The sequence below is a fragment of the Meriones unguiculatus genome, chromosome 10 (genome assembly GCF_030254825.1).
Source record: "Meriones unguiculatus strain TT.TT164.6M chromosome 10, Bangor_MerUng_6.1, whole genome shotgun sequence".
Taxonomy (NCBI): domain Eukaryota; kingdom Metazoa; phylum Chordata; class Mammalia; order Rodentia; family Muridae; genus Meriones; species Meriones unguiculatus.
The window spans coordinates 101,582,070-101,608,529 of record NC_083358.1 but is presented as its reverse complement, the minus strand read 5'-3'; the positions used below and the strand labels follow the sequence as shown (position 1 = coordinate 101,608,529).

Below are 26,460 nucleotides of genomic sequence, written 5' to 3'. Positions count from 1 at the left end.
AGTTTTTTTTTTTCTCTTCCCTTAATCAGTTCAATGAGCACTTTCAAACCCTGACTTGCAAGTTCACCATCTTTCAAATAGAATTAAAAGGCTCCAAATGAGCCAAGCACAGTGGCAATCACCTTTAGCCCCAGCACCTGGGGAGGCAGAGGCAAGTGGATCTCTGTGAGATTGAGGCCAGCCTGGTCTATAATTCAAGTCCAGGACAGCCAAGGCTACACAGAGAAACCCTGTCTCAAAAAAACAAAACAAAATAAACAGAAAAACAAAACAAAATAAAAGGCCCAAAATGCTTTCTTTGTTTTTCCAAGTTCATTCAAACTTTACTTGGCAGGCTGGAGAGACGGCTCTTGAAGAGTGCTTCTTGTTCTTTCAAAGGTCTAGAGCTCAGTTTCCACTACAAGTCAGGCAGCTAGCTCATAACAACTGCAACAGGAGCTTCAAGGGATCCCACATCATCCTCCAGCCTCCACAGGAACCAGACCCATAGGTACATGAGTATAAACAGAATAAGTCTTTATCTTACTTACCTTTTTGTTGATTTATACATTTTTTTTTTTTAAAGATGCTGTGTAGCCCTTGGCTGGCCTAAAATTTGCAATGTAGACCTGGCTGGCTTAGAATTCATTATAGATTTGCCTGTGTCTGCCTTCTGAGTGTTGGGATTAAAGGTATGTGCCATCACACCTGGAAATATCTTTGAAACTCTTTAAAGCTCACTTAGTTATAATTCTGTTAAAAGTCTGTTAGTTCACTTCCACATGTGAATTAATGTGGAATTAATTTACTTTCGCAGGTAAAAGGTTATACCTAAAACCAAAAGCTCAATCAATCAAGGCTCATGCTAAGAGAAAGGCATGTCTCATAGTTCTTAAACTTACCAGTTCCCTCAGTAAACTGCCTAGCTAAGGGCTTGGTATTGTGGCTTGAAAAGAAGTGTCCCCATAAGCTCACTTGGTTCCCAGTTGGCAGCAATGTTTAGGAAGGTTGTGGAACCATTAGGAGGTGGAGCTTTGCTAAAAAAAGCATCTCACTGGAGAAGGCTTTGAGATTTAGGGCTGGACCTCACTTCCTGTCTCCTCGCCTCCTTTTTCCTTCCTCAATATGAATCAAATGCTATCAGTCCAGACTCAAGCCCTGCTTCCATGTCCTCCCCACCGGAACTGACTATATTTATCCTCTCTGTAACGCTAGGCCAAAATACCATCATTTCACCCTTAAGTTGCTTTTTGTTAAGATGTTCTATCACAGCAACAGAAAAATAATACACCTGGCAAAATTGCTAGGCTATCAGGAAATAAGCTGATATTTAAAATTTTCAGTTTCAGATCATAAAAGGAGCAGAGGAGTCCTACCTCTCCCAGGCAGAATAAGATATTATATGAGGTTCTAATAATCTAGCTCCCTACTCACTCCAATGAACTGTTCTTCTTACATGTCTGCGATGGCTCTGTTTTCAGGATGGCTCCTTGAAGGCAAGGATCGTGTCTGTAGTTTAACATGTATTTCAAGCCTGAGTAGCTACATCAACCTGTTCTCTGATGTGTCTAAAAGATTAATTTTATTGATGAATAACAGGACAGAAAATTTGACAAGGCTCAGTAATGAGAACTTCTGTGTTTGATTGATTTATCCATGCTATGCTTATTTGTTGTTTGTTTTTCTCAGTCAAACTGCCCTTGAATAAAGCTATTAGTCAGAGACAGACAATGCCTGACAACCATTTGCCTAGCTTACCTGTTGGGCTTATATTTGTTGTCCTCTTCTTCATCAGTGTCACTGCGGATAGTGATGACACTCACAGGAGGGCTGGGAGTATCTGGAATGATGATTGGCTGATGCTGGTCTTGAACAGGGACGAGGGAATTATAAGAAGATGTGGTACGGAGAGGACTACTTCCAACCAGAGAGTAAACTTGGGAAGGCAGAACTTCCAAGGAGGCTCTGTTGGGAAAATTCACAAGGTAAGGCTAATTTGTCCTTGCCCTCTACCCTCCCAAACTGTACAACTTTTCCTTTGACTTTCTAATTGCCTTCTGGTTCTTTTTAACCTAATCATTAAGATAATACACTTAACCACAAAAGGTCTAATGAAAATTTAATGATTCTGGCTAGTGTTTTCAAGGATAAGAATTTTTATCTTTACAGCTGGGTATGGTGGCACATGCCTTTAATCCCAGCACTCCCTCAGGAGGCAGAGACAGGCAGATCTCTGTGAGTTTGAGGCCAGTCTGGTCTACAAATGCAAGTCCAGGACAGCCAGGGCTACAGAGAAACCCTGCCTTGAAAAAAACAAAACAAAACAAAAAACCAACAAAAACAACAAAAAAGAATTTGTATTTTTCTACACCTTTCTCCCCAGGGTAAGTTTCACTCATCAAAATGTAGGCCAAATATGAAAACATGTCTGGCCAAACAGCTCAGTGCTTGACACCCTAACCAGATGACCTGAGCTCAATCCCAGGGATTAATATGGCATAACAAAACTGACTCCTGTACACTGTCCTGTGACCTACATACATCTGCCAAGGGATGTGCATCACATGCTCACAAGTGTGCACATACATGCATGCAAGCACACAGGCAGACACACACACACACGCACACACCACTGCACATCACACGAAGAGTAAATGTAACAAAAAATTAAAACATAAAGTTAGCGTGGATCTAAAGTGACAGCAGGGCTGAAGAATGACCATATCAAGGACACACCTACACAGATGAAAAGATCAGCCCACACTCAATTTGGCAGGCACTTGCTGCTTTATACCCAAAATACCTGTCTGAATGCTGCACAGCTCACCACAAAGTCTTAACCTCAAAGGCGCTAACACAGACTTACCTGGAAGAGACTGGAGCAGACTGCTTATTCTTCTTTGAAGGGAGGGAACTAGTCTGTTGTTGTCTGACAACATGGGCAACACCAACATTCAGAGGCTGAGCAGTGGCCAACGTCACATGGTTAGTCAGCAAAGATGGCTGCTGCATGAGAGTGCTGTACTGGTTGCCATGAGAGTGGGCATTCCTGTACCAACGTAACAAAACAGAAGAGTGACTCCCCAAAGCACTCGAACCCAGGACCCAGTGGGTACTGGAATGATTAAAACACTAAGCACAGTTGTATTTTACTCTTATGGTAGTCACTGGGATTTTAAGGCTTTAAGATGTCGCTGTGTTCTTTCCACTGACTTAAGGTTCTGTTTAAATAGGAAGCAAATGATTCCTGACCAGAGAGCCGGCATCTTCCTATATTTCAATTTTTCTTATGACTTTTTCTAGACTAATGAGTCCTTTTCTCAAAGGATTTCAAACATAAAATTTCCTTAATTTTCTTTCTAGTCTCTTCATATCAAGTATTCCTACTCTATAGGATCCTACTCATACAAATCTCCCAGAGAAAAAGAGAAGGTGCTTGCCTCCAGTCGGCTAGCTGCTGACTGCTCCCCATGGCTTCTGGAATAACTGCAGTAGGCTGGACTGAGTTGTGTAGAGCTACCCCAGGCAACTGCTGCCAGGTTGAAGGTAGGAGAATTTGTTGGGTTCCTCCAGGCCAGGCTTGCTGCAAGGAAACACACATAAAAGATCCAGACTTGACTCATTCTTAGCTTTTTATTTTGCTTTGCAGATGAAAGAATAATCTTAAAAAAAGTTTGTAGATTGTTAACTTGCAGAGATTAAAGAAATAAAGTTTAGAAGGCTTACTCTGCCTGCAAGAGTTGTGAAAGGAAAAGAGGCATACTGCTCTCCTTTGCCTGTCAATATAACGTGACCAGCAGGGTACTAAAAACAAAGGTCCCCACAGTTTCTATGATGTCATGAAAAGAAACCTGGAGGTTCAAGTAAACCCTGGTGAAATGACATTCTTTTTACAAAAGCCTGCAAAACACATTCCTAGAAAGAGTTAAAGAGGACTTGCTTTGGATTAAAAAATAGGAATTCTAAAATTTGAAAGCCAATTAGATAAGACAATAAGGCAATAAGCCAATTCAACCCATAATATATATGGCAGAATTGCCCCCTTTTTTAGAGGGGTAGAAACTACAGCAGACATGGATGACCACATACCAAATGCTTTGGTAAATAAGAGCTAATATTACTTATAGCTATATGATAGAATTAAAAACTAAGTCAATAAACAAAAATTTTTTAAAAATATTTTAAAGCTCCATATTTCTTTTTAAAAGTTGTCAAAACCATATCTGTTTATGTATTATTTATAGAAATGTGTTTTAGTACAAAACTAATCACTACAGGAAAATAGAGTACTTCTAGTCTTTAAGAAACAATGATGGTACTCGAGATAGACTGAGTAACAAAAAACATCTTCTGTACAGAAACCAGCATTTTCTGGAAAAATAAAAAAGTAACAGGACATTTCCTTTTTAAACCCAAATTCGGCAGTACAATTACCTACTAGGATACACATGGTTCTGTTTCATGAATTTCAAATTGCAAGGCCATCAAACAGTTTTAAAAATATTTCTGCAAGTAACAGATCCACTTGTTACAAATACTGGTTCCAAACCAGAAGCCTTCTGAGCAGAGAAACTGCAAACACGTCTGCTACCATACGCAGAATTTAAAACAAAACAAAACAGAACAGAAAATAAGAGAAGCTGTTAAGTCACACCATGCGTCTTTCCATAAGCCAACACCTGCACAAGACAAAGCATGTAGTTTAATACAAAGCAAGAGGTAACATTCCAATGTGAGGCAGAAAACTGGCGCTCCAAGCGACGAACTGTTTTGACAGGAAGAACAAAAATATGCAAAGCTTAACAAATGGCTAAAGCAAACTTAAGAAGAGCAGCAAGGGTGAAGGGTCAACTGCTATTCTCAATCTCAAAACTACAAGTGAGCAAGTTAAAACGTGGGCCAACCAAGTTGGAATTGTATCTGACTCCTTAGCACTCAGGTTTTATGCTTGTAAGAAACAATACACATGCAGCAAAGACTTTTAAACTGAAAACCAAACAAGTTCCATCCAAGTATGTTTCTGGAAGAGTTTTCATTCATGAATACTTGGGAGATAACAACAGAAATTTAAATCCACTGTGAAAGATAAATACAAGGAGACTCAACAGTATCATTCAGGCTTGCAGAGGCTTACCTAATTTTAAATTTCAAATATCGAAATGCTGTATTTATAATAATTCTAACTTGCCTAAATAAACCAAAACAAAACACAGCCAAAATCACTCTGTAGGTTACAAATCCTGAAATACACTGCAAAGCAAGCCGTATTTGTTTTTTCCATCTCTAAGCTGGACACACCTACAATGGCAGCTATCAGCACTGACTTTTCCCTCAGGACTTCTAATAACAAAGATCCTGTATATGCAAAAGTTTTTCAGCCATATTTCCATCTTTGTATTACGACTTATTTGTAAAATAATTTCTCAAAAAATCCCTACAAATAAGTTCACCTTTCACTTTGACCATCAATATGACCAATTAGTGTATCTTAAAGGGAACATCTTTACATGGAAGATAAAAGTGACACTGGTGTTGAATGCCAAAAACCACTATCTTCAGACAGTCACAGAAGGCAGTTAATGTTATGAGAAAATAATACATTAAGACCACTTTAAGCATTTCTATATACACAAAAGTTTTAAAAGATTAAAATAACAAAAGGGGGGCAGCTAGCTTAACAGGGAGTTCAAATTTTGGCATCTGGATACCTGTGGCAGGGCCAAATGGAAGGCCATTTCCTTCCATCTCAAAAGCCAAGGAAGAGAGGGCAGAAAACAGGTGAGAGTGTTGAAGCTCTCCTGAGGCTACGAAGAGAGCTTTAACCACACTAGGCTGGCAAAGAAGAACCACACTGTCCTCAGAGTCAAGCAGTGCTTCAGCAAATGTTGGGGAGGAAACAATGAGACATTAAAGATGGAGCAAGAACACAGCCACAAGATGGCACATGCTTCCATGCCCTCTGCAAAGACTAAGCTAGTTTTTTTTGTTTTTGAATGAGAAAACCAGAACAGAACAGAACAAAAACAAACAGGAAAAAATTTAAAAAAAAAAAAAAAAGAAAGAAAGAAAAGAAAGAAAGAAACCAAAGAAACTCCGTTAGTAACACAATCAAGTGAGGGGAATTACCAGTACAGCAGCAGTCTGTTCAACCAGCGCCGGCCGGCCGGCTGCGCAGCTCAGGGTAAAGGGCACCGCATACTGCGGTGTGATGGTGGCTACTTGAGGGTGGAGAGTTGCTACCATTAGTGGTGTACAGCTTCCCTGAAATGTAGATTAGGCAGGTGAGTGAAATAACACCGAGGCAGGTTATCTGGGTTCAGAAGGGTCCTCATTCCCCCCAAGTTATTACTGACAATGAACTTATTTCATATCACCTAAAAAGCACATGCCAAACACAACTTCTTCTTTTCAGCTGTGAGGGGCTTTGGCCCACTAGGCCAAAGGTCAATGCTATCAGGCAAAAACAATACAAAACAAAACAAAACAAAAACAAAGTACAGAAATCTTTCTTGGACCAGAATCAGATCATCCATTTTGTAAACACAGGTATTTCATTTATGAAACCTTCCTCTTACTCACAAAATAAGTTTTTGGGTTTCAGAATTTCTTGTACATCAGGGGCCACCAACATTTACATATGGAATTCAAAGTGTAATGTGTATACTATACAAATTCTTGATTTTGTCTGTGACCTTAGTTTCTCAATCATCTGGAAATACAACATTTTAAAGTTTTCTTCTAAACACAGGAAATAAAGGACTAAACATTTGAGGAGGTAGCCTGATGTGATTTAGCCTTAACTGTTACAAAATTCTAAGACCAAGTAAAAAGGGATACCAGAAGGGCAAGAAGGAAACCATACATTTTACAGTAAAGAAAAATTAGCATGTGTATTATCTTCACCATTTCTCAATGTCTGAATGTCATCTCTACAAGTCTAAAAAAATAAGGGGAGAGTTGTAAAAAGACAAGAGTGTTCTTATTCTCTTATAAATATTTCATTTTAAGATGTCTGAATCATGAGCAAGAAAGATCTTATAGACAAAGCAGATACCACTGTTTTTTTTTTTTCCAGAACAAAATATGATTCTCCATAGTGCCTCAGCAATATTGTGTACGCAGTATGTTCTGGCGTTTACCTGCGTAAGTACTCCTGACTGTATCTGCAGTGGCTGAGCAGCCGGCGCCTGGGGTACAATTGGCACAGCATTATCCATCCTCACAGGGAATCCAGAATGTTTTGTTGTTGCTTGCAGCCCAGCTGGTGGAGAAAGCATCAAAGTTAAATTGCTTTGCTGGGTCTAAGAGTACTATGGGTTGTTGCTATTTGTTGTTTGTTTGTTTGTTTCCTTTGGTGGGGGGTTCTTTTAGCTTTTTTTTTTTTTCCACTGCTAAGGTTTTAATTCTAGACACTTAAAGCCTTTTAAGTCACAGAAGTCACTGAAGTTAAGGAAAGGAGGCAGTTTCCTTCAGATTAAATTAGTGCAAAGGCATTTAATACAGGGAAGGCTGGCATAAGGGAATGTAAACCCTTATAATGTTACAATACTTATTCCACCCCCGTTAACAGTCCAGGTAAGAGCCAGACAAGCTTCATTCTCAGTCACATTTACCTTCCAGCTCACTAGGGGAGTGGGTAAGAAAGAAAGCGCTTTCAGACTGGAATCTACCAAAAACAGAGAGTGGAACATCACTCAGTAATTTATGATCTGCTAACCTCTTGTATAGAATGCCTTAAAGAATATTTTCCTCCTCAAAAAATTATAACCTAGTTAAAAAAGTTAGTTACATGCCATTGCTAAAAATAGAAAAAGTAAAGTCAACAACAACAAAAAAAGAAATTATGCCTAGGATTAAAAAAATCGCTTATATATTTTTTTTTATTTTGAATGCTGGCTTATTCTAAAACCTGCTCTTGTTGGCGGCTTTCCCATCTGACTCCTGCAGTTTAAGAGCAGCTGGGAATGAGCGGCTGCTTGTGAACATTGACTATAGTCTTACTTATCACAACTTATTAGCATTTGGCATCAGCAACAAACAAGTGTTTCCTGTAAACAGCACTGTCTCGACCTGGAGGGAAGGGGGCAACACAGTTCTTTTTGCAAAGACTAAAGAGCCCAGAAAGAGTACTTATGAACCTACCCTCCTGTCAGCACTTTCACTAGAGTGTAAATTTCTGTCATGCCTCCTGCCTATAATTCTGCTAAGTGAAGATGCAAGCATTTTAATTAAAGACTAAAACTATTACCAAGCTTAATCTCCCTCTGCCTCTTCTCTCACTCCCACTCAGCAATGTCTTCTTATGTGGCCCTGACTAGCTACAACTCTGTCATCTTACTGCTTCAATCTTTCAAATGCTGGGATTACAGCTGTGTGCCACTATCCCTGACCTACTTTGTCTTAACATTACTATAGGAGGGTCATGTGAGCATAATTTATAGAGCATAATACTGCTATTTTCAGTCAGTCTTTCAATTTTGTTAGCAATTTAAGAGGAATTTAATAACAAGCTGTGACCAAGAAAAAATGTATTCTAGAAATGTTCAAAAAGGAAATAGTAAAATCAGGTGTAAAACTACTTTAAAATGCCTTTAAAAAAAGTGCTTCTTATATAAAAACAAAAACTAAAAAGATACTAAAATTTCAAAGTTGTCAGCCATGAGGCAAGGCTAGCCAATAGGAAAGCTAGGCCATGTAAAACTCCTGTCTATAGTTTCAGGTGCACGACTAACTCAAGGACAGTGTTGTATAATAGCTTCCCAAAACATGCAGAGAGTGAGGAAGCAAACTCTGGGAGGAAATTCACTACAGCGACTCATCTATGGCGCTCAAAGTGATAAAATAAAAGGGGACAAAATTACAGACTAGTTGATACTGGGCAAAATATGTACGATACTAACCAACTGGAATAGTATGTAAAGTAATTTGCAGTATTGACCTATAAATGTGTGACTGCTGGGAGGCACAGCAGGGTCTAAGTCAAAACTAGCTGTTTCCTTCTACCACAAATAAAACAAAGGATGACAAAGGCAATCATTTGTCCTGGAACCCTGAACTAAGAGAATGGGAGTTATTTTTTGTTACCTTTCTTTTTCTGAATATTGTGCTTTAAATATAGAGAACTAGAGAAATGTGGAAAGAAGACTAAACTGCCAGATACTCTTAGGTATAGCCATTTTGTAAAGGAGGATAGAAAAGTAAGCAACCTGAGGCTGAGGACTGTTGGACAGAAATCAGTAAATGGATGAGGTTGCAACTAACTACAAGTTACACAATTCTCTGGGATTTGAATCTCTAAAGGCAGCAAAGGAATATTTCAATACATAGGTGGTAAGTCCACTGCCCAGGTTCCAATTGTTCTACCATAAATGACTATAATACTTTGGGCATATGCAGGCTTCATCACTTATGACTTCCTAGAGTCATACACAGATGAACCTGTAAAAGGACTGTCCAGTGCATATTATAACACACCTCAGGTATAACCATCACTACCTAATTTGCAAACTCCCTCTCGTCCAAACATTTTGAAATCCACTCTATTAGCTCCTCAAGTTATCTAGACTTCACCAGAAAAATGTTTTATTTATTATCAAATTATACTAAAAGGGGCTCTTACACAGTCCCACTCTGCTGCCTCAGTTTACATTTTGTTTTGTTGAAGAACTCAAAAGTTCTTTTATTTCATCTCAGTGTCATCTGAAAAGCAGCAGAGAATCTCAGAATCTCACTTCTAAAAATTGTTCCCATAGAATTGACTTTAAAAATTAAAGTGAGAGGAGGGATAGCTCATTTGCTACATTCTATACAAGAATCAGTTTGTACAACCCAAAGTATAGAATCTACTCCTATGAGGCATATATATGTATATATAAATATTTCGGTAAGTTAGGCTAAATTTGCATTTACGGATTGTGAATCTGCTCCTCCGCTCTCCCTGTGGTCTCTCCCTGGTTTACATCGCTATCGCTCTCCTGGCCTCCCGGTAAGCTCTCAGTCTCCCCCAGCCCCTCATTTCCTTCCGTTTGCTCCGACTCTGTCAGAAACCAAACAAACAAAAGTCATAATCAATAAGTAACTGAAGTAAAAGGATAAAAATGCTAACTGCTTCTATGTAAAAAGCTATGAGAAGCCTAGATCCTGGTTTATTCCATGCTGATACCAAGTTTCTTATTCTTTGTTCAAAATTAGTGTTTTAAGTTTGCATACAAGTAGTGGGTTTCATCATAGCATCCTCATACAGCTCATGACACTTTCTTCCCATTCATCCTCTTTCCTATTGTCCTATTCCTCCCCACTCCCCCTGCAGGCAGTTCTCTTTCCTCTCCCAGTTAGTGCCTCTTCTGCTTTCCAATTACATGTACTCCATTACCCCATTTCCCTTAATATCTCTTCCTCCCCTACCACAATCCCCTTTCTAATTTTATGACTTACAAATACACACACACATACACACACACAGGATTTTAAATCTAGAATCCACATATAAGAGAAATAACATACAAGATAAAATATGGTATTTGTTGTCTGAGTCTGGCTTATTTGCGGTTTTTACTTCTACTTTGTTGGGAGGCAGTGTCTGACTGTAACATCTGACTAGCTCCACAGTTCTGCTGGGATTACAGGTGTAAGTCACCACACCAGCCTAACGCTGACTTCTAATGGAAAGCCAAATGTATTGTCAGAAAGACTCAAAATACTTTAACCTTCCAAATAGCTTACCAAAACAATCAACACACACTTCCTATATTTTAGAGGGGAAACATAATTGAACAGACTAGATTGCAAAACAATTATGAAAAATAAGGAAGCATGGAAATATGAAAATTAATCTTATTGGAACATGGAGTTTGAAGGATATGAATCATATACTAAAGCAGATGTCTTAATGCCTTCCCCAGAAGTACCTCAGCTTGTAGAATTTTTCAGTTCAAAAAATAATATGTATTACTGAAATTTTTCAGTTTCTATATTAACTGGTTTATATCCTATAATAAAATAGCATCTTACTTTAGTTTGAAATGGAATGAGATTAGATTCAATACATAACAATTCAGATTATAGCAATTTAAAGATATTCTATATACTGAGATTATCATGTATATGCTTATACAAGATAAATATTTTGCTTCAATGACTACAAATATATGTACACATTATAAAGCAATTCAGTTATGGAAACAGAAAATGAGCTCCTCCAGTCTGTCAGACGGTATTGTAATGAGTGTAAAATCAATGTAATGGGAAAATCTACTGTATGACAGCTCCCAATTTCAGTTCATCTTCATCATCAAGTTTAAACCTGTGAAAGATCAGAACTAAACAAGTAGATCTGCCTAGAGCAGGCAAGTCCAATATAATACTACGGACAGAGGAGTTTCCATACTTACTCTGAAAAGCAGGTGGACATACTATAAATGTTTGTTGGAAAGGATCTGTCTGAGCGCAGATCTGGGTGGTCCCAGGCTGTAGGGAAACGCCTTGCTGGGCAACTCCAGGAACTGGCGCAGCAGACGAGGGGTACAAAGCTGACTGGTAGTTTAGCAGTGAGACATCTGAATTAGCCAGAGAAAGGGTAGCAGCTGCTGCAGTCGAACTGGAAGCTAAAACACTGGCCTAAAAACAAAAGGATTACACAATACACAAGTATAAGATGGAGGTAAACAAGATGCATATTCTTAAAATTTTTTTATAAAAAAACTTTGGAGGCAGGGTCTCATGTAGTCTAGGCTGGCACCAAATTCCTTATGTATCCATGAGTGACATTTGAACCCCTGACCCTCCATCTCCACCTCCTGAGTGTGGGACTTACAGGTGTATACCACCATACTTGCTTCATGCTGGTAAGCACTCCGCCAACTGAGCTATACCGAGGCTTAAAATAAGAAACAAACAAACAAACAACAACAACAACAAAAAACCCCTGAGAACAAAGGGTTTATTTTACTCTGTTTCGTTTTTTGAGACAAGGTCTTCCTGTGTGGTCCTAGATGGCTTAGAATATGTAAACCAGGCTAGTCTAGAACTCACAGAGATCTACCTCTGCCTGCGGTAAAAGGTGTGCACCACTCCATCCCTTTTTGTTTTTAACTATTTATTGCTGAGGGGAGTCAGTGCTCTCCTTCCACATGCAGGCAAGCTCAGGCATTAGGCGTGGCAGCAAGCACCTTTACTCAGGATGGCATCTTCTTGTCAGCCCAGAAGAAGACTTTAAAGTACCATGTTATCTATCCCAAAAATAAGCGATAATAAAGAAAGACTATGAAGGCAAGTAAGCACATAACGAGTGGCAAATGGTTATTGTTTGGTGCTGTCCTGGTTGTTACTATGTAAAACAGCTACTCTGCACAAAAAATGCCTGATAGGAGATTCCACTAAAACTGCATTTTTTAAAGAAAGTAGACCAAACTAAAAAACTGAGAAGCTTATATTTTTAGAAACAACACAAAAAGATGTATTTCTTATTACCAAGCAAAAATAATACAACCCTGTTAAGATCATTATTCAAAGAACCCTTGAATAAATAAAATCCTATTGGAAAGAGTGAGTGATTTTATTAAACTTAGTAAAACTAGCAGCAACAAGTAATTCAATACCTAGAGCCCATGTGTGCTAAGACTCAGAAGGACATGGAACAGACCCTGTATTTATATGCTGTCAAGCATATGATAGACAAGTATGTCAGCCTAGTTGGTTTTTCATTATGCTTGCCAAGTAGGAATTTCTTTTTTTTTTTTTCCTAATAGAAGAGACTAAATCTCAAAACTGATCTTTATTATTACTGCATGTCTGTACATAATCCTGGGGAATGTGGACATGTGTGTTCCTACCGTGAATAGTTGTGTGATCTTCAGGCTTGCACTTTTACCTCGTGAGCCAACTTGGCTGGGCGCACAATTAGAAAACACTTAACAAGCAACAAAACACCAACACAACACAAGGGCTGATTTCCTTGTCTTACTGCCTTCTGTCTCACTCAGGCTTGTGTTTGCAAAATTCACCGAGTACCTGATTGTGCACTGTGTTGAGCTGGTTGCTGAAGCTCATGGTGAGGTTTGTGCTTGTATTTGGAGCGACATGTGTAGTGAAGGGGCTCTTGATCTGACTCACTGTGTCGTACATATGAACCCTCCGCTTGCAGATCTCCATGTTCTGGAAACAGGACTTAACACTGGAAAAGATCAAAAATTCAGTAATGAGTGCTGAAAGTTAAACAACAAAAACTCAAGACAAACATGGAACAAAGTATTTTTTCAGGGAGAAAAAATATTTTCAGGGAAAAAAAAATAAGAATCGAGGGCTTTTATAACAACAAAAAGAAAACACACACCTCTCTGTCCCCCAACTTTTCAATAAGAAAGGAAAGCACCAGTGTTCCAGTACACAAGCACCAAAGTTCCTGCTAGCCTGACAGCTCCCTGTGTAAGATGGCAACTCAACCAGGAGCCCTATCATGGCAGAAAGGCCACAGGCTATACCATACTCACTGGTTACTGTGTGGAAAATCCAGAAGGTGAGTCATTGTCACAAACTGATGGTTGAGAGTTTTCAGAGGAGTGATTCTCTTATCTGCATCAATCGTCAACATTTTCTTTAAGAGGTCAATGTATTCTCTCCGATCTGCCTTCTCTGCCAACATGTCTGTTCCCTCTAAGTCTGTAGACATATTTACCTTCCAAAGAAAATCAGAAATAGCCTATTTCTCCACTTAAGTTAAATAGTAGATTAAAGATTTACTGTGTCTGGAGAGAAAGCAGGTATTTAAAAACAGGCTTTTTAGATAAGAAAAAACTGGGGAAATTAACTTTAATCACAGAATACTAATTTCCACAGGAGGAAAATGTTCTGCCTACATGGTAAAACAGAGCCAAACTGATTCTTGGCATTAAAATTTCTACACAAGTTACGCAATAAAAATGTCTGTTATTATTGAAATACATAAGATTCTACTGTTGAAAAGATTAAATGGCACAGTACAAAGTGTTTAAATTTGGAACACAACAAGCATTCTCAGTAAATGTGAGCTCTTATGCAATTATTTATTTAGCAGAGAAAATGGGACAAGAAAGAAATCTTTATAAATACTACTCTAAAGTAATGACATGTAACAAGATCCAGTGAACAAAAGCAAAGGAGAAACAGACACAGATTGACTCTTGTTTAAGATTTTGGAATATTTACACTGAGCATGGTGGCGCAAGTCTTTAATCTCAGCACAGGGCAGAGGCAGGTGACTTTGAGGCCAGCCTGATCTACAGAGTTAGTTCCAGGACAACCAGGGCTTCACAGAGAAACCCTGTCTCAAAACAAAACAAAAAGAAAAACAAAAAGATTTTGGAATATTTGCACAGATTTCACCAGTTGAACAGCCCTGACCCAAAAATCCCAAGGCTGAAACTTCCAAAATCTTAAAGTTTTTAGTACCATCTGTTGGTCAAAGAGCTTCAGATTTGAGAACGTTTTTCATTTTTGTATGTTTGGGTTAGGAAAATCAAGCATCATTAAAGTATCCACTACTAGGAATCTGATGTTCTTTTAACACATGGGAAAATATTTGCACATATAATCATCAGAAATAAAGAATCATATATACTCTTGCCTCTCTGAAACATGTCACACTTACCTGAGCCATGTCGTCCAAACAGTTAAAAATGTACTTCCGAGCTTCTTTTGACTTTATTCCAGTTTCCAATTCATGTTCTTCAGGTGTCTAAAAAACATGGAGTTTTTAAAAAAAAAACAAAAAACTCTACATTATTTTCACATTTTAATTTTAATCTGAAGACTGAATACAAAGAGATTGTATTGTCACCTTGTCAACTACAAATGGCAAAGACAGCAACCTGAAAATCCTGCAGTGGAGAGGTGTGACCTTACTACTGGGCTGTCCTTTCAATGCCGCTAAAAAGAGGGGCAGCAGCAGTGAGGCCACAAAACACTCAACATCAGATAAACGGATGTTGCCATTTTTCTCTTAAAGCTTCTTGGACATGGACACCACACCCCAATACTGTTTAACAGGCTCATGAGGTTAATTAATTTCTCACACCAAAGGGGTAGGCTCAGAATTAAAAACAGACTCTTATTATCTCCAAGGCTTGAATGTGACAAATCAGAAAATTAGGCTGTCTTAGCCCACTTAGTGGGATTTCTGTGACAGTATTACAGTGACACACCATGCGAACTAGAGCACTGTCCTCCGTATTCCCCTCAGCTGCTGAGCCTGCCTATACAGCACAGCCGCAGCCAACTAAACCAGCTACATTGCCTTGATTTTTATTCCTCCTCTAAGTCAAGAAGTCATTAACTAAAGTCTAAATTCAAAGTTGGGGTAGGAAGTGCAGACATGGGCAGCACAGGAGGGAAGACACACCTTAAGCCTCCACAGTGGGTACCCCAGATTTGGATCTCTGTTGAAAAACCTGGTCGTTTTTGTTCCAGCACTGAGAAGATATTCAGCGGGCAGGCCTTGTGTTTGTGAGATATAACGAATCTGAAATATCAAAACCATCAAACATCAATTTAAAGCAGAGAAAAAATTATCAAAACCTTCTATACTCAAATATTAATTCTGGTCAGAAAAGAGGTATTTATAAAAAAAAAAAAAACTCTGATCAACACAACTGAAATGTAGCTGTAAATCTATATACAGAATGCACAGCAACAAGGAACACCCAAATATTTATTAACTACTACGAAGCACTATTTAAAAAAAAACAAAAAAAACTCAGTTTTGAAATATTTTTAATGTAATCTGTTTTTCTCTTAAGTCAGACTTTTAATAAAAAGTTAAAAAAACCAAAAAACTAAAAACTAGATTTCTGGGACAGACCAGAATGGTTTCCAATTCAGAAAAATGACAAACCTTACACAGTGCAAGAGGTTCTTATATCACACACATATGCAAACTACGTTTCTTCATAGAATGTCAACTGTGGGGACTAGAGTTACGGTTTCACAGTTAAGGGCACTGGCTGCTCTTACAGAGGATCTGGGTTCCATTCCCAGCACCCACATGGCATTTTGCAACCACTGTTAACTCCAGTTCCATGGACCTGATGCCTTCTTCTAGTTTCCACTGGCACGTGTGGTTTACAGACATACATGTAAGCAAAACAGGAAAACCATAAAAAGTAAATCTAAAAAAGAATTTACTAATTGTATTATACAACGATCAGCATATAATTTTTCTTAATGTCTTTCTCAATCTACAGCCTACCTAAGGACAAACAACGTTTTAATCATCAATGCATTCGTTCCTTCAATGACGCAAATAGTATGGCTATCCTCTAAGGACAAGTCAAGACCCTAAGTGCAAGAATTTAGAATTATGAAGCTATCAGAAGAAAACTGATAAGGAAGCTATATGATACTGGTTGCAATTATTTCTTGGATATAATACTAAAAAGTACAAAGAAAGAAATCACACACAAACTAGACTTCAAAGTAAAAAATATTTGTGTACCAAACACCACCATCAACAGCTAAGAAGGCAGCCTACAGAATAGAATAAAGCATGTAAAAAGTCCACTCAACTATCATGGGCTACACCTATGCAGGGGTTCTGGGTTATCTCCATGCATGCTACTTGGTTGGAGTATCAGTCTCAGGAAAAACCCCTGTGCTCAAATTTTCTGGTTCTGTTGCTCTCCTTGTGGAGTTCCTGTCCTCTCCAGATCTTACTATTTCCCACTTCTTACATAAGATTCCCTGCACTCTGCCCAAAGGTTGGCCATAACTCTTAGCATCTGCATAGATAGTCTGCAGGGCAGAGCCTTGCAGAGGCCCTCTGTGGCAGGCTCCTAACTTGTTCCCTGTTTTCTCCTTCTTCTGATGTCCATCCTCTTTGCCTTTCTGGATGGGGATTGAGCATTTTAGCCAGAGTCCTCCCTCTTGATTAGTTTCTTTAGGTGTACAGATTTTAGTAGGTTTATCCTATATTATATGTATATGTCTATACGAGTGAGTATATACTGTGTGTCTTTCTGCTTCTAGGACAGCTCACTCAGGATGACAGTTCAGTGTCCAAGTGGGTTCCATAGCAATGGGAACAGGGACTGCCTCTGACATAATCGGATTGACCTGCTCTTTGATCACCTCCCCGATGGGGGAGCAGCCTTACCAGGCCACAGAGGAAGACAATGCAGCCACTCCTGATGAGACCTAACAGACTAGGATCAGAAGGAAGGAAAAAAAGACCTCCTCTGCCAGTGGACTTGGGGAGAGGCATGCCTGGAGGAGGAGGAAGGGAGGGATTGGGAGGGGAGAAGGGAGGGAACTGCAGGGAGGATACAAAGTAAATATAGCGTAATTAATAAAAATTTTTTTAAAAAGTCCACTCAACAATGATTAACAGAATACCTAGAATAAAAAGAGCTACAACTCAGCAGTCAAAAACCAACCACAGTAAAAAATGGGCAACAAACCTAAACAGACATAAAATATCCAAATGTTCAAGAAACACATGAAGAAAAATGTTCAGCCTCAATAACCATTAAGGAAATGCAAATCTAAATCACAACAAAATAACACTCACGAAGATGGCTAATTTTAGAAAAAATAAATAATTTTCTACCCTGTGGAAAATTAAAACCCTTGGAGGTAAAATGTTGAGACATCTGTCAAAAATACTTCAGTGGCCCTTCAGAAAGGGCCTAGTGATATATGACCTAGTGATTCCACTCCAAGCTATACATACAAATGTGGGGATTTTGCTCATTTGGCAGAATGATTGCCTAGCATTTACAAGGCTTTATGTAGCACTATTAAACCAAAAGGGAAAAGAGAAACTTGAAAGAAGAAAGGAACAGAAGAAAGGAAGAAAGGAAGGAAAGGTGTTGGCTATTTTATGCCAATGTTCACAGAAGCATTATTTACAATAGGCAAAAGCTGATGGTGAGTATGTGTATTGCTAAGAGATGGATAAAGAAAATATCGTATGTACATACACTGGAACATCATTCAGTCATAAAAACTGATGCTGTGATAAGTCCATCACAGAACAGAACACTTTCTATATGATGAATATTTATGGTATGTCAGAGTAGGCAAATTTATATAGAGAAAAACTAGATTAGTATTGGTATAGAGGTCAGAGAAGCTGAGAAGTTTGGAGGAAAATATGCATTAACAGCTAATGGATACTAGGTTTCACTGTTCTCTAACTGATAATGGTTGGATATTCCTGTAAACATACTAAAAACCCATCAATCTGTACAATTCAAATGGTTGACAGCATGTGAATTCTAACTCTATAAAGTTATTTTTATAAAAGCAAACAAACAAAAACCTCAGCCGGATCCTGCTGTTTGAATTGTTTTTACACTGCCCAGATGTACCAAGATAAACCCTCCCCAAATCTGCTCCCTAGCAGTATACTATTTATTCAACCCAGGCAAACTACTTCCTCATACTCCCCAGCAACATATTACACAGAAATGTTCACAAGGACCATATCCTTTTTCTTTACAAGCTCTGATTGCTATCGCAGCTTCTAAACCCAACTGTACTTGCTTCCACTTCCTAGGAAAGTTACGACAATCTGTTTCTAAGCTTGAACTGGTGCCACCAAATACTTGGATTAGGAACTACATTCCTGGAGGCTCTAATTGCTTGGAGCAGGATCCACAAATCTCCTCAAGTTGTACAAAAACAAACTGTGTATGTTTTCAGGGGGTGGATCTACAGCTTTCAAGAGGGTTTTGAAAGGACTAAGAAGCCACAGATTATGGATTTGTACCATTTCCTACCTCTCAACTTTTTTCTTTTAAATTAGAAAGTCAGTGTGTTTCTGACAAGGTTGAAAAGATTAAACCCTTATAAAACTGGTTACTTAGGAGCAATCTACTTCTAATTCACTCCAAGTCAGTTCTAAACTAAGAGAAGACAAAGCTTTGCTTTTTTTTTTTTTTACCATCTAATTATAATTATTTCTCAAAAAAAAAAAACCCACAATTTATAAGTCTGGTATGTGTCAAGGGTGACATCAGCTGAGGAAGGGCTGGTGACATCGGAACATGGGCGTCTCTACTCTGAAAGAGCTGCTAATGTTGTGTGGCCTTTTTTTTTTAAGAGCAAAAAAATGGGAATTTAAATTACTTCTATAGTAAAATTTTCTTCAATGGACCAATTTCTTAGGAAATGATGGCCTGTCTTCTGCCGCGTCAGTTCTAACACAGTAACAGCATTTTACAGCTTATGAGTCAGTGAAGGTGGCACACCTGGATCCCACCCAGCCCTTGGGAGAGAAGCCAGAGGACTGGGAGTTCAAGGCCAGTCTTGACAACATAGTAAGTTCAAAAAAATATTTTTTTAACTCAGATGATTGCTCTCATAGAATCTATTTCAGAAAGTATCTAATCTGTAGCGCTGCAGCACTCGTTTTTAAACCCTATTTTATTTAGAGTGTTTAGGCCTCTACCTCCTTTCCAACCTCCCAACCCTACAAAGGAGGTAGGTTAACAGGGATAGTGGGTGCGGACCCCTTTAGTAGAACAGCTTTTGGGACCTAATGTATTTCAGTTACTTCATTCTGAGCTATGTATAAAATAAAATAACAACAGCTGTGAGTGAGCCAAAGTTTACAACCGAAACTCCAGCTAAGCCTATTTAATTTTACTTTCATTTCTGAACTCAGAGGACACAGTTGACTAAATCAGAGGTAATCAGTACAGGGCTAGAAAAATGCCTATCACATGTAATATAAAATAAAATCCTTGTTTATCATAGAGATGAAAACAACTCTAGACCAAATGTATGGTAGAGTGGGAAAATTTGTTTTTGTTTTGAAACAGGGTTTCTCTATATAGCCCTGAATGTCCTAGAACTTTGTAGACTAGGCTAGCCTCTTGTCTGGAGTGCAGGGATTAAAGGTGTGAGCCACTACTGCCCAGTGAGGGGAAAATGTCTTTAATCTTCAGTAACAATTAGACTCCATTTTCTCAATCTAAATACTTTGTTGCCACATTTCTTTCTCTAGAATTTACTGGCACTAGTAACAATTAACCAACCCTTGAACAACATAAGGGTTAATGAGCCAATGCTCCATCCTGTATTATAGTAAAAGATATTCAGCCAGGCACAGCGGTGCACCCCTGTAATCCCAGCACTTGTGGAGGCAGAGGCAGGTGGATCTCTGTGAGTTCAAGGCCAGCCTGCTCTACAAAGCGAGTCCAGGGCAGCCAAGGCTACAAGGCTACACAGAGAAACTCGGCCTCAAAAAAAAAACCTTAAAAAATCTGCATGTATCTCCCTCACACCAATGTTGGGTATCAAATTTAGCCCTCATGTTAAACGAGTGCTCTACCACTGAAGCTGTATCTCCACCCTATTTTAGTTCCCCAAATTTGATTACCAACAGCCTAGTGTTGAGCAGAAACCTTACCAAAACTATAAACAGGTGGTGATTAACATATATGTATTGGTGAAAAATGCACAAGAAGCACAGGAGATCAAGCTCCTAGTTATCAACAAGACAGAGTACTTAAGTAGAAATCGTTACCATGCATTTTAAATGGATGCTCACCACCCATGAGTCCAGTATATCAACATCAGGAGGTGGCTACAAAATGACTACAATACTGTATAGCATAGTACACAGCAAGTTATATTTGGCACTGCATTGTAAAATGTTTGAGTTTCTTTTTAAGAATGGCACAGGAGGCATAGGCCAGCCTGGCCTACACAGTGAGTTTCAGAACAGCCAGAGCTAAGACAGCCCAGTCTCTAAAAATGACTAGCATCATCTGTAGTCTTATGTGTAAGTTTTTGAAAAGTTTTAATGTTTTAAGAATAGATTTGTATCTCTGAGTTGAAGGCCAGCCTAGTCTACAAAGCAAGTCCAGAGAGCCCGGATACACAGAGAAACCCTGTCTCAAACAACCAAAAAAAAAACCAAAAAACAAAACAAAACAAAACCAACCAAACAAACAAACAAAAAAAGAATAGATTTGTAAAGGGAAATGATACAATTATAATCTCAAAAATAAAAGCAATATTTTTTAAAAAGAATGGATTTGTACATATTTTTGGTAGATAATAATATAATAGACAACTTGTCCATGTCTATATTATGCACTTAAGACACCCCTAATTTTTTCAATATTCCTATGCTGTACAGTCCGTGTTTCAAATTGTTATAAAAGCACTCTCTGTATGTGGGGACCTGTGCAGTCTGAGCGTGCGTTGCTTTCCAAGCCCATTCAAATAAGCACTCTCACCTGATCATATTCTGAAGCACCAGGATAAAGAGGCCATCCCAGGAACAGCTCAGCTATTACACAGCCCAGTGACCACATGTCAATAGCTTCACAGAATGGTAATCCAAGAATAACTTCGGGGGCTCTAGAAAAACACAGATATCAGATAAGATCACATTACTTGGGGAAATTAGCTATGGTGACTAAATTCTGCAGTGTCAGCAACGGGCACACTTATTTAGAGACCCTGAAAACCTTCAGTACCCAAACGCTCAGTTGAAATTCTGGGGCCTGTTTTGGAATTCAGAAGTTGAACTCTGAACTGCAGGAAGGTAATCAGCACATATCTACATATCCCACAATCCCACTGGAGTTCATGACAGTGCCCCATAATTGAGCACATTAATATCTCTGAATAATACACTGAGGAGGCAGATTGAGTTGACTAATAAAGACATTACTTATTTTCAAGATAGGTTCTGATGATAAAGACGTTGATATGAAATTTGGGAAATTTTCTAAGTTGAGAGCTTTTCAAATATCACACAAGGTTGTTACAATATTTGAATAATAAAGTCTTGGGCCAGGGCTTCACCCATAATAAGCATATTAAGTATAACAATTATTCTTATTAGAGTACCATTTTTTTGAGTCTTCAAACTGTACTTTCAAAAATTTCATTTTAATTAATGTTTCAAATACAGTAACCTGTAAACTAAGAGCTCTCCACAGACGAAGACATCTGAAATGAAACTTACACATTAGGAAACTGAACTTAACTAAAACAACAGTAACTGATAGAGCAAAGTTGACTCTCAAACATCTGACTCCAGAATTAAATATATCATGCTAAGTTTTAATGAGTAAAAGTTACCTACATACTCATCTTCATAAATGTATCTGGAATGGTAGAATACATAAATGGGCTTTTCTGAAACGATGGCTAAAATAACAGTGCAATGAGAAATGGATCAAAGGAAAAACCAATTCTATGTACCTGAGTTCTATCCCCAAAGTCCACATGGTGGGAGGAGAAAACAAACTTGCACAAGTTATCCTCTCATCTCATATACATGTTCCCCCCTCCAAAAAAAAAACCCACTAAAATCTTAACTTCCAAATATTAAAAAGTTTGGGAGAAAATAGGTTCAAAATGAAATGGCAAAAGCTAAGAGTACAGAGCACCCTCAGTGGTAGAGCGTGTTCTCATATTGGCAATGGGCTGGATTTGATTCTCAAACAATCAAGAGGAACGGTAAACGGCAACAGGTGGTGATGATGACAGACGACAGTGATGCTATGCGCTATGCACCTCTTGCTAAATTCCTAAGTACTGCTACATGTTAAGTTGCACATGTCCTCTTTTTTTTTTTTTTTTAATGTCCTCACTTTCTAACGTCTCCCAAATGAAGATATACTTCTGTTTAGTGGCAATGCTGTTACTCCTAACTTGGCATATGAAGCATCTTGTAGCCAATGGCATTTGAGACTCCATGAGCTAAAGCACTCTCTCCACTTTTCCATCTTACAGATGAAGAGCCTGAGGCTAAGTTGCTTGTCTGAAGCTGCCCTGCTAAAGGATGGCACCTGGGCATTCTGAGCTGGGAGCTAAACTCTGACATCTTTCTGACTTTCTCTAAAAATGTCCTTTCCTTCTGGGAAATAAAATAATTTGGGTTTGAAATTACATTCCTGATATAACTTCCTCTCATGTAAGAGAAAAGCAAAAAAGCAGATCCCTCCATGAACAGCCATCTAACTGGCCATGTATCCTCACAGACTGACAAGGTTTTCCAAATTTTAGTTTCAGATAATAAATGATTGTTGTTATGTTGTGTTTATGTGTGTGTAGAGTTGTCTGAGCAAAGACAGTCTAAAGATCCAATAGTGCTGGGTGGTAGCACACTTTTAATCCCAACACTCAGGAGACAAAGACAAGTGGATCTCCATGAGTTCAAGGTCAGCCTGGCTTAAAGACCAAGTTCCAAGACAGCCAAGGAAGGCTACACAGGGAAACCCTGTCTGGAAAAACAAACAACAACAAAAAGATCCATTGGTTACTATTGTTGTTGGGTTTTTGTTGTCTGCTGTTTTGATATTTTGAGACAGGGTCTTGCTGATTATCCACATTTGGCCTTGAACTCATTTTATAACCCAGGCTGACTCTGAACTTGAAATTCTCCTGTCTTGGTCTCCCAAGTGCTAAGACTACAGGCATGCCTTGCCTAGAATATTTTCTGAAAAATTAGTTTCTACAAGCAATTAAAAATCAAGGTGAGTTGGGAGACTCTACAGATTCTAAGACATTTTCTGATCTTTACCCTGGAAATGGTATATCTAGGCCTGTTCAGACTCATTCTGCTGTACAGCTGGAGTAGAACAACTAAAATCATTAGTTTTGGTAGCATTTAATATGGACTTCAGTTTGTTTACTAAAAACAAACAAACAAAAAACAGCCTCAATAGTTATACCCCTACTGGGTATAATCCCAGCAGAAGGATCACTGCAAATATGAGGCCCACCTAGTCTACATTTAAGTTCCAGGACCCGTCTTACAAAAAAAAAAAAAAGTGATGTGTGATGTCACAGTAACTATAGCTATTTTTGACTGAATTTCAAAATTCAATTAAATTCCAACCATTACAGCATGTTCTTAAGATCACACAAGCCTTATAGGAGTATTAATAAAGCTGAAAATAAGAGTGTCCAGAAATAAATATAAAAGCTTTTCTAAAACTGAAAAGGAAAAAAAAAATGTCTTACTTTCAGTGAGCAGCAACATTAATTTCCAAGTTCATGGCAGTGCCAGAAATAGCTGGCAGGGCAAGTGCATATGGCTTGGTGCCAAAATAAAAACTGGGCTGAGAACATTCCAAAGCATCAACTGAGAAGTGGGAGGTTTTAGCAGTCTCACCTTATAGGAAGACATTTTTGAAAAGGTAGAAGACAAGGAAATGGGCAGCCAGCCCTGTAACTTACTTCTTTAAAACACACACACACACACACACACACACACACACACACACACACACACAGTTTAAAATTTCAAAGAGAATAAGAAAAGCATTATTCCCAGCCTTTAAACAAAACAAAACACAAAACCATGGAAGGTTGGCTGCAATCTGGAATCATCCGGTCTCCTGGTTCTGGAATGACAGAAGCAGCTAAGGGTTCTCAGGGAGAACTCACACAAGAAAGCAAAAACTTCCCTTACAGAAAGACAAGTACCAAAGAAAGCTCCAAGATCTAAACTAGTGAAAAGTAAACAAACAAAAGTAGAGTGGGGGAAAGGAAATGAAGGCAGACAGGCAAAAGAGTAAGAAAAGGAAAAAAAGCTCCAGTGGGAATTTTTCATCACCTGAGCCTAAAAATGTTCACCTTAACTTCTATTTAGTGAAAATGAAGCATTTTCCCCTTTACTAAACAATGACAGCACCATTAACCTGTGAATTGAGACTACAATTATTGAAGTTATTGTCACTGTATTTTTCCTCTTGGCTTTCCTTAGTTTCTGCATTCTCCATTTTCAATATAAAGTCCATGGAGGGGTTGGAGGGGTAGCTCAGTGGCAGGGAGAACTTTAACATATGCAAGGCCCTGAATTTGATCCTCAGTACTGAATCTGTGGACATGAAAACCCTGGTTCTCTCTGTGTATGAAGAGACTGTGACGGGCACACAGCTGTGATTGCAGCAGTGTTCAAGGCTAGCCCAAGCTACACCATCAAGAAGGAAGAAGGAAGGAAGGAAGGAAGGAAGGAAGGAAGGAAGGGAAATGAAGAATGAGTTATGTAATTGCTCACGTGGTCTGTTTCCAGCTCTGAGACTGTAATAAGCACAAGGCAATAAAAAGACTATCTATTCATGTGTAGGAGAAAGCTAGAGATGACAAAACAGACTTGGCAGTATTTACTTGAATAGGAAGGTGCCATTAGTTGTGCTTTGGAAGTAGTGGGTCACAGAGCTTTCTGAGCAGTGCTTCTCAATGTGGTTCTCATCACTTTGTTATTTATGGGTGGACACTGCCTAGAGGAGAAAAGTATAGCTTAATTTTTCCTACACAAACAATCTAATTCCCCCGGGGGTCACATATCAGGTATTTTCACTACGATTCATAACAGCAGCAAAATTACCGCTATGAAGCAGTAACAAATAATTTTCTGGCTGGGGTCACCACGGCATGAGGCACTGTATTAAAGGGTCGCACCATCAGGAAGGCCGAGAACCACTGACCGCCTTAGAGGGTGCAGCCCATCCTCACAGCACAGACAATAGATGCACTAGCTTCTTTGTACTCAAAAGCTCCTCCAAGGTCAGAAAGCCCTAGTTCAGTGGCACCCAAAACAAGCTAAGCACAAATCATTCTCTGGTTGTTTTCACGAACATTCAGTTTCTTTCCAGCTGAGGCACCAAACCTACTTATTTACCAGATTAGAGATGTTACATAAAGTCCAACTTCCTGCATCTGTGGCTTGGACTGAAACTGTAGTTTTGCTGCTACAGGAAATTAAATTGTTTGTGTAGGAAAATTTAAGCTATACTTTTCTCCTCTAGGCAGTGTCCACCCATGAAAACAAAGCGATCCAAGCCTGAAATAAATGCTGGCTATTTTGTCCAAAAAGCTTTGGGACTGTTAATTGTGGCAAACTTCAGTCCCTTAAACTAAAGCCCCAAAGACAGAAACTTTGCTTAGAATCAACTACATTTAGCAGGTAGAGAAACATTTCCAGGGCCTGGATTATTTTGCCATGCCTATGGCTAACCATGTAGTGAATTTTTGTCAAACAGTGTAAGTAAATTCACTTTCCCTTGAAATTATTCTTTTTTTAATATATATTTTATTTATTATGTATACAATGTTCTATCTGCATATACACTTGCACGCCAGAAGAAGATACTAGATCTTATTATAGATGGTTGTGAGCCACCATGTGGTTGCTGGGAATGGAATTCAGGACCTCTGGAAGAGCAGGCCAGTGTTCTTAACCTCTGAGCCATCTCTCCAGCCCCCCTTGAAATTATTCTTAAAGCCACAACCTAATTTATAAAAAACTTTGAAGAATATTTTAAAAACTTAGGAAACCTTATTTTTTGTAAAATCAAAACCAATTTTCAAGGACAAGGAAATTTTCAAAGATTAACACAACTAAGAGGCTTCACGCAGAAGCTGATGGAAACAGATGCAGAGACCCACAGCTAAACATTAGGCAGAGCTCAGGAAGTCTTGTAGAAGACAGGAAGGATTGAAGGAGCCAGAGGGGTCAAGAACACCACAAGAAAACCT

General features: G+C 38.7%; 1 protein-coding gene across 4 annotated transcripts in view; it reads right to left on the bottom strand.

Annotated features, from left to right (window-relative positions):
• Nucleotides 1-26,460, bottom strand: part of Hipk1 (homeodomain interacting protein kinase 1) — a 51,934-nt gene that overhangs the window by 8,404 nt on the left and 17,070 nt on the right. For 3 of the 4 annotated variants that reach the window (XM_060392954.1, XM_021634217.2, XM_060392953.1), the window contains exons 3-13: nucleotides 21,198-21,321; nucleotides 15,353-15,472; nucleotides 14,603-14,689; nucleotides 13,467-13,651; nucleotides 12,988-13,150; nucleotides 11,370-11,595; nucleotides 7,119-7,240; nucleotides 6,106-6,240; nucleotides 3,420-3,562; nucleotides 2,846-3,028; nucleotides 1,738-1,944 (exon numbers count right to left, since the gene is read on the bottom strand). In XM_060392954.1, coding sequence (XP_060248937.1) covers nucleotides 1,738-1,944; nucleotides 2,846-3,028; nucleotides 3,420-3,562; nucleotides 6,106-6,240; nucleotides 7,119-7,240; nucleotides 11,370-11,595; nucleotides 12,988-13,150; nucleotides 13,467-13,651; nucleotides 14,603-14,689; nucleotides 15,353-15,472; nucleotides 21,198-21,321 — 1,695 coding nt within the window. The remainder of the gene's footprint in view (nucleotides 1-1,737; nucleotides 1,945-2,845; nucleotides 3,029-3,419; nucleotides 3,563-6,105; nucleotides 6,241-7,118; nucleotides 7,241-11,369; nucleotides 11,596-12,987; nucleotides 13,151-13,466; nucleotides 13,652-14,602; nucleotides 14,690-15,352; nucleotides 15,473-21,197; nucleotides 21,322-26,460) is intronic. The other variant, XM_021634218.2, reaches the window with a different exon arrangement.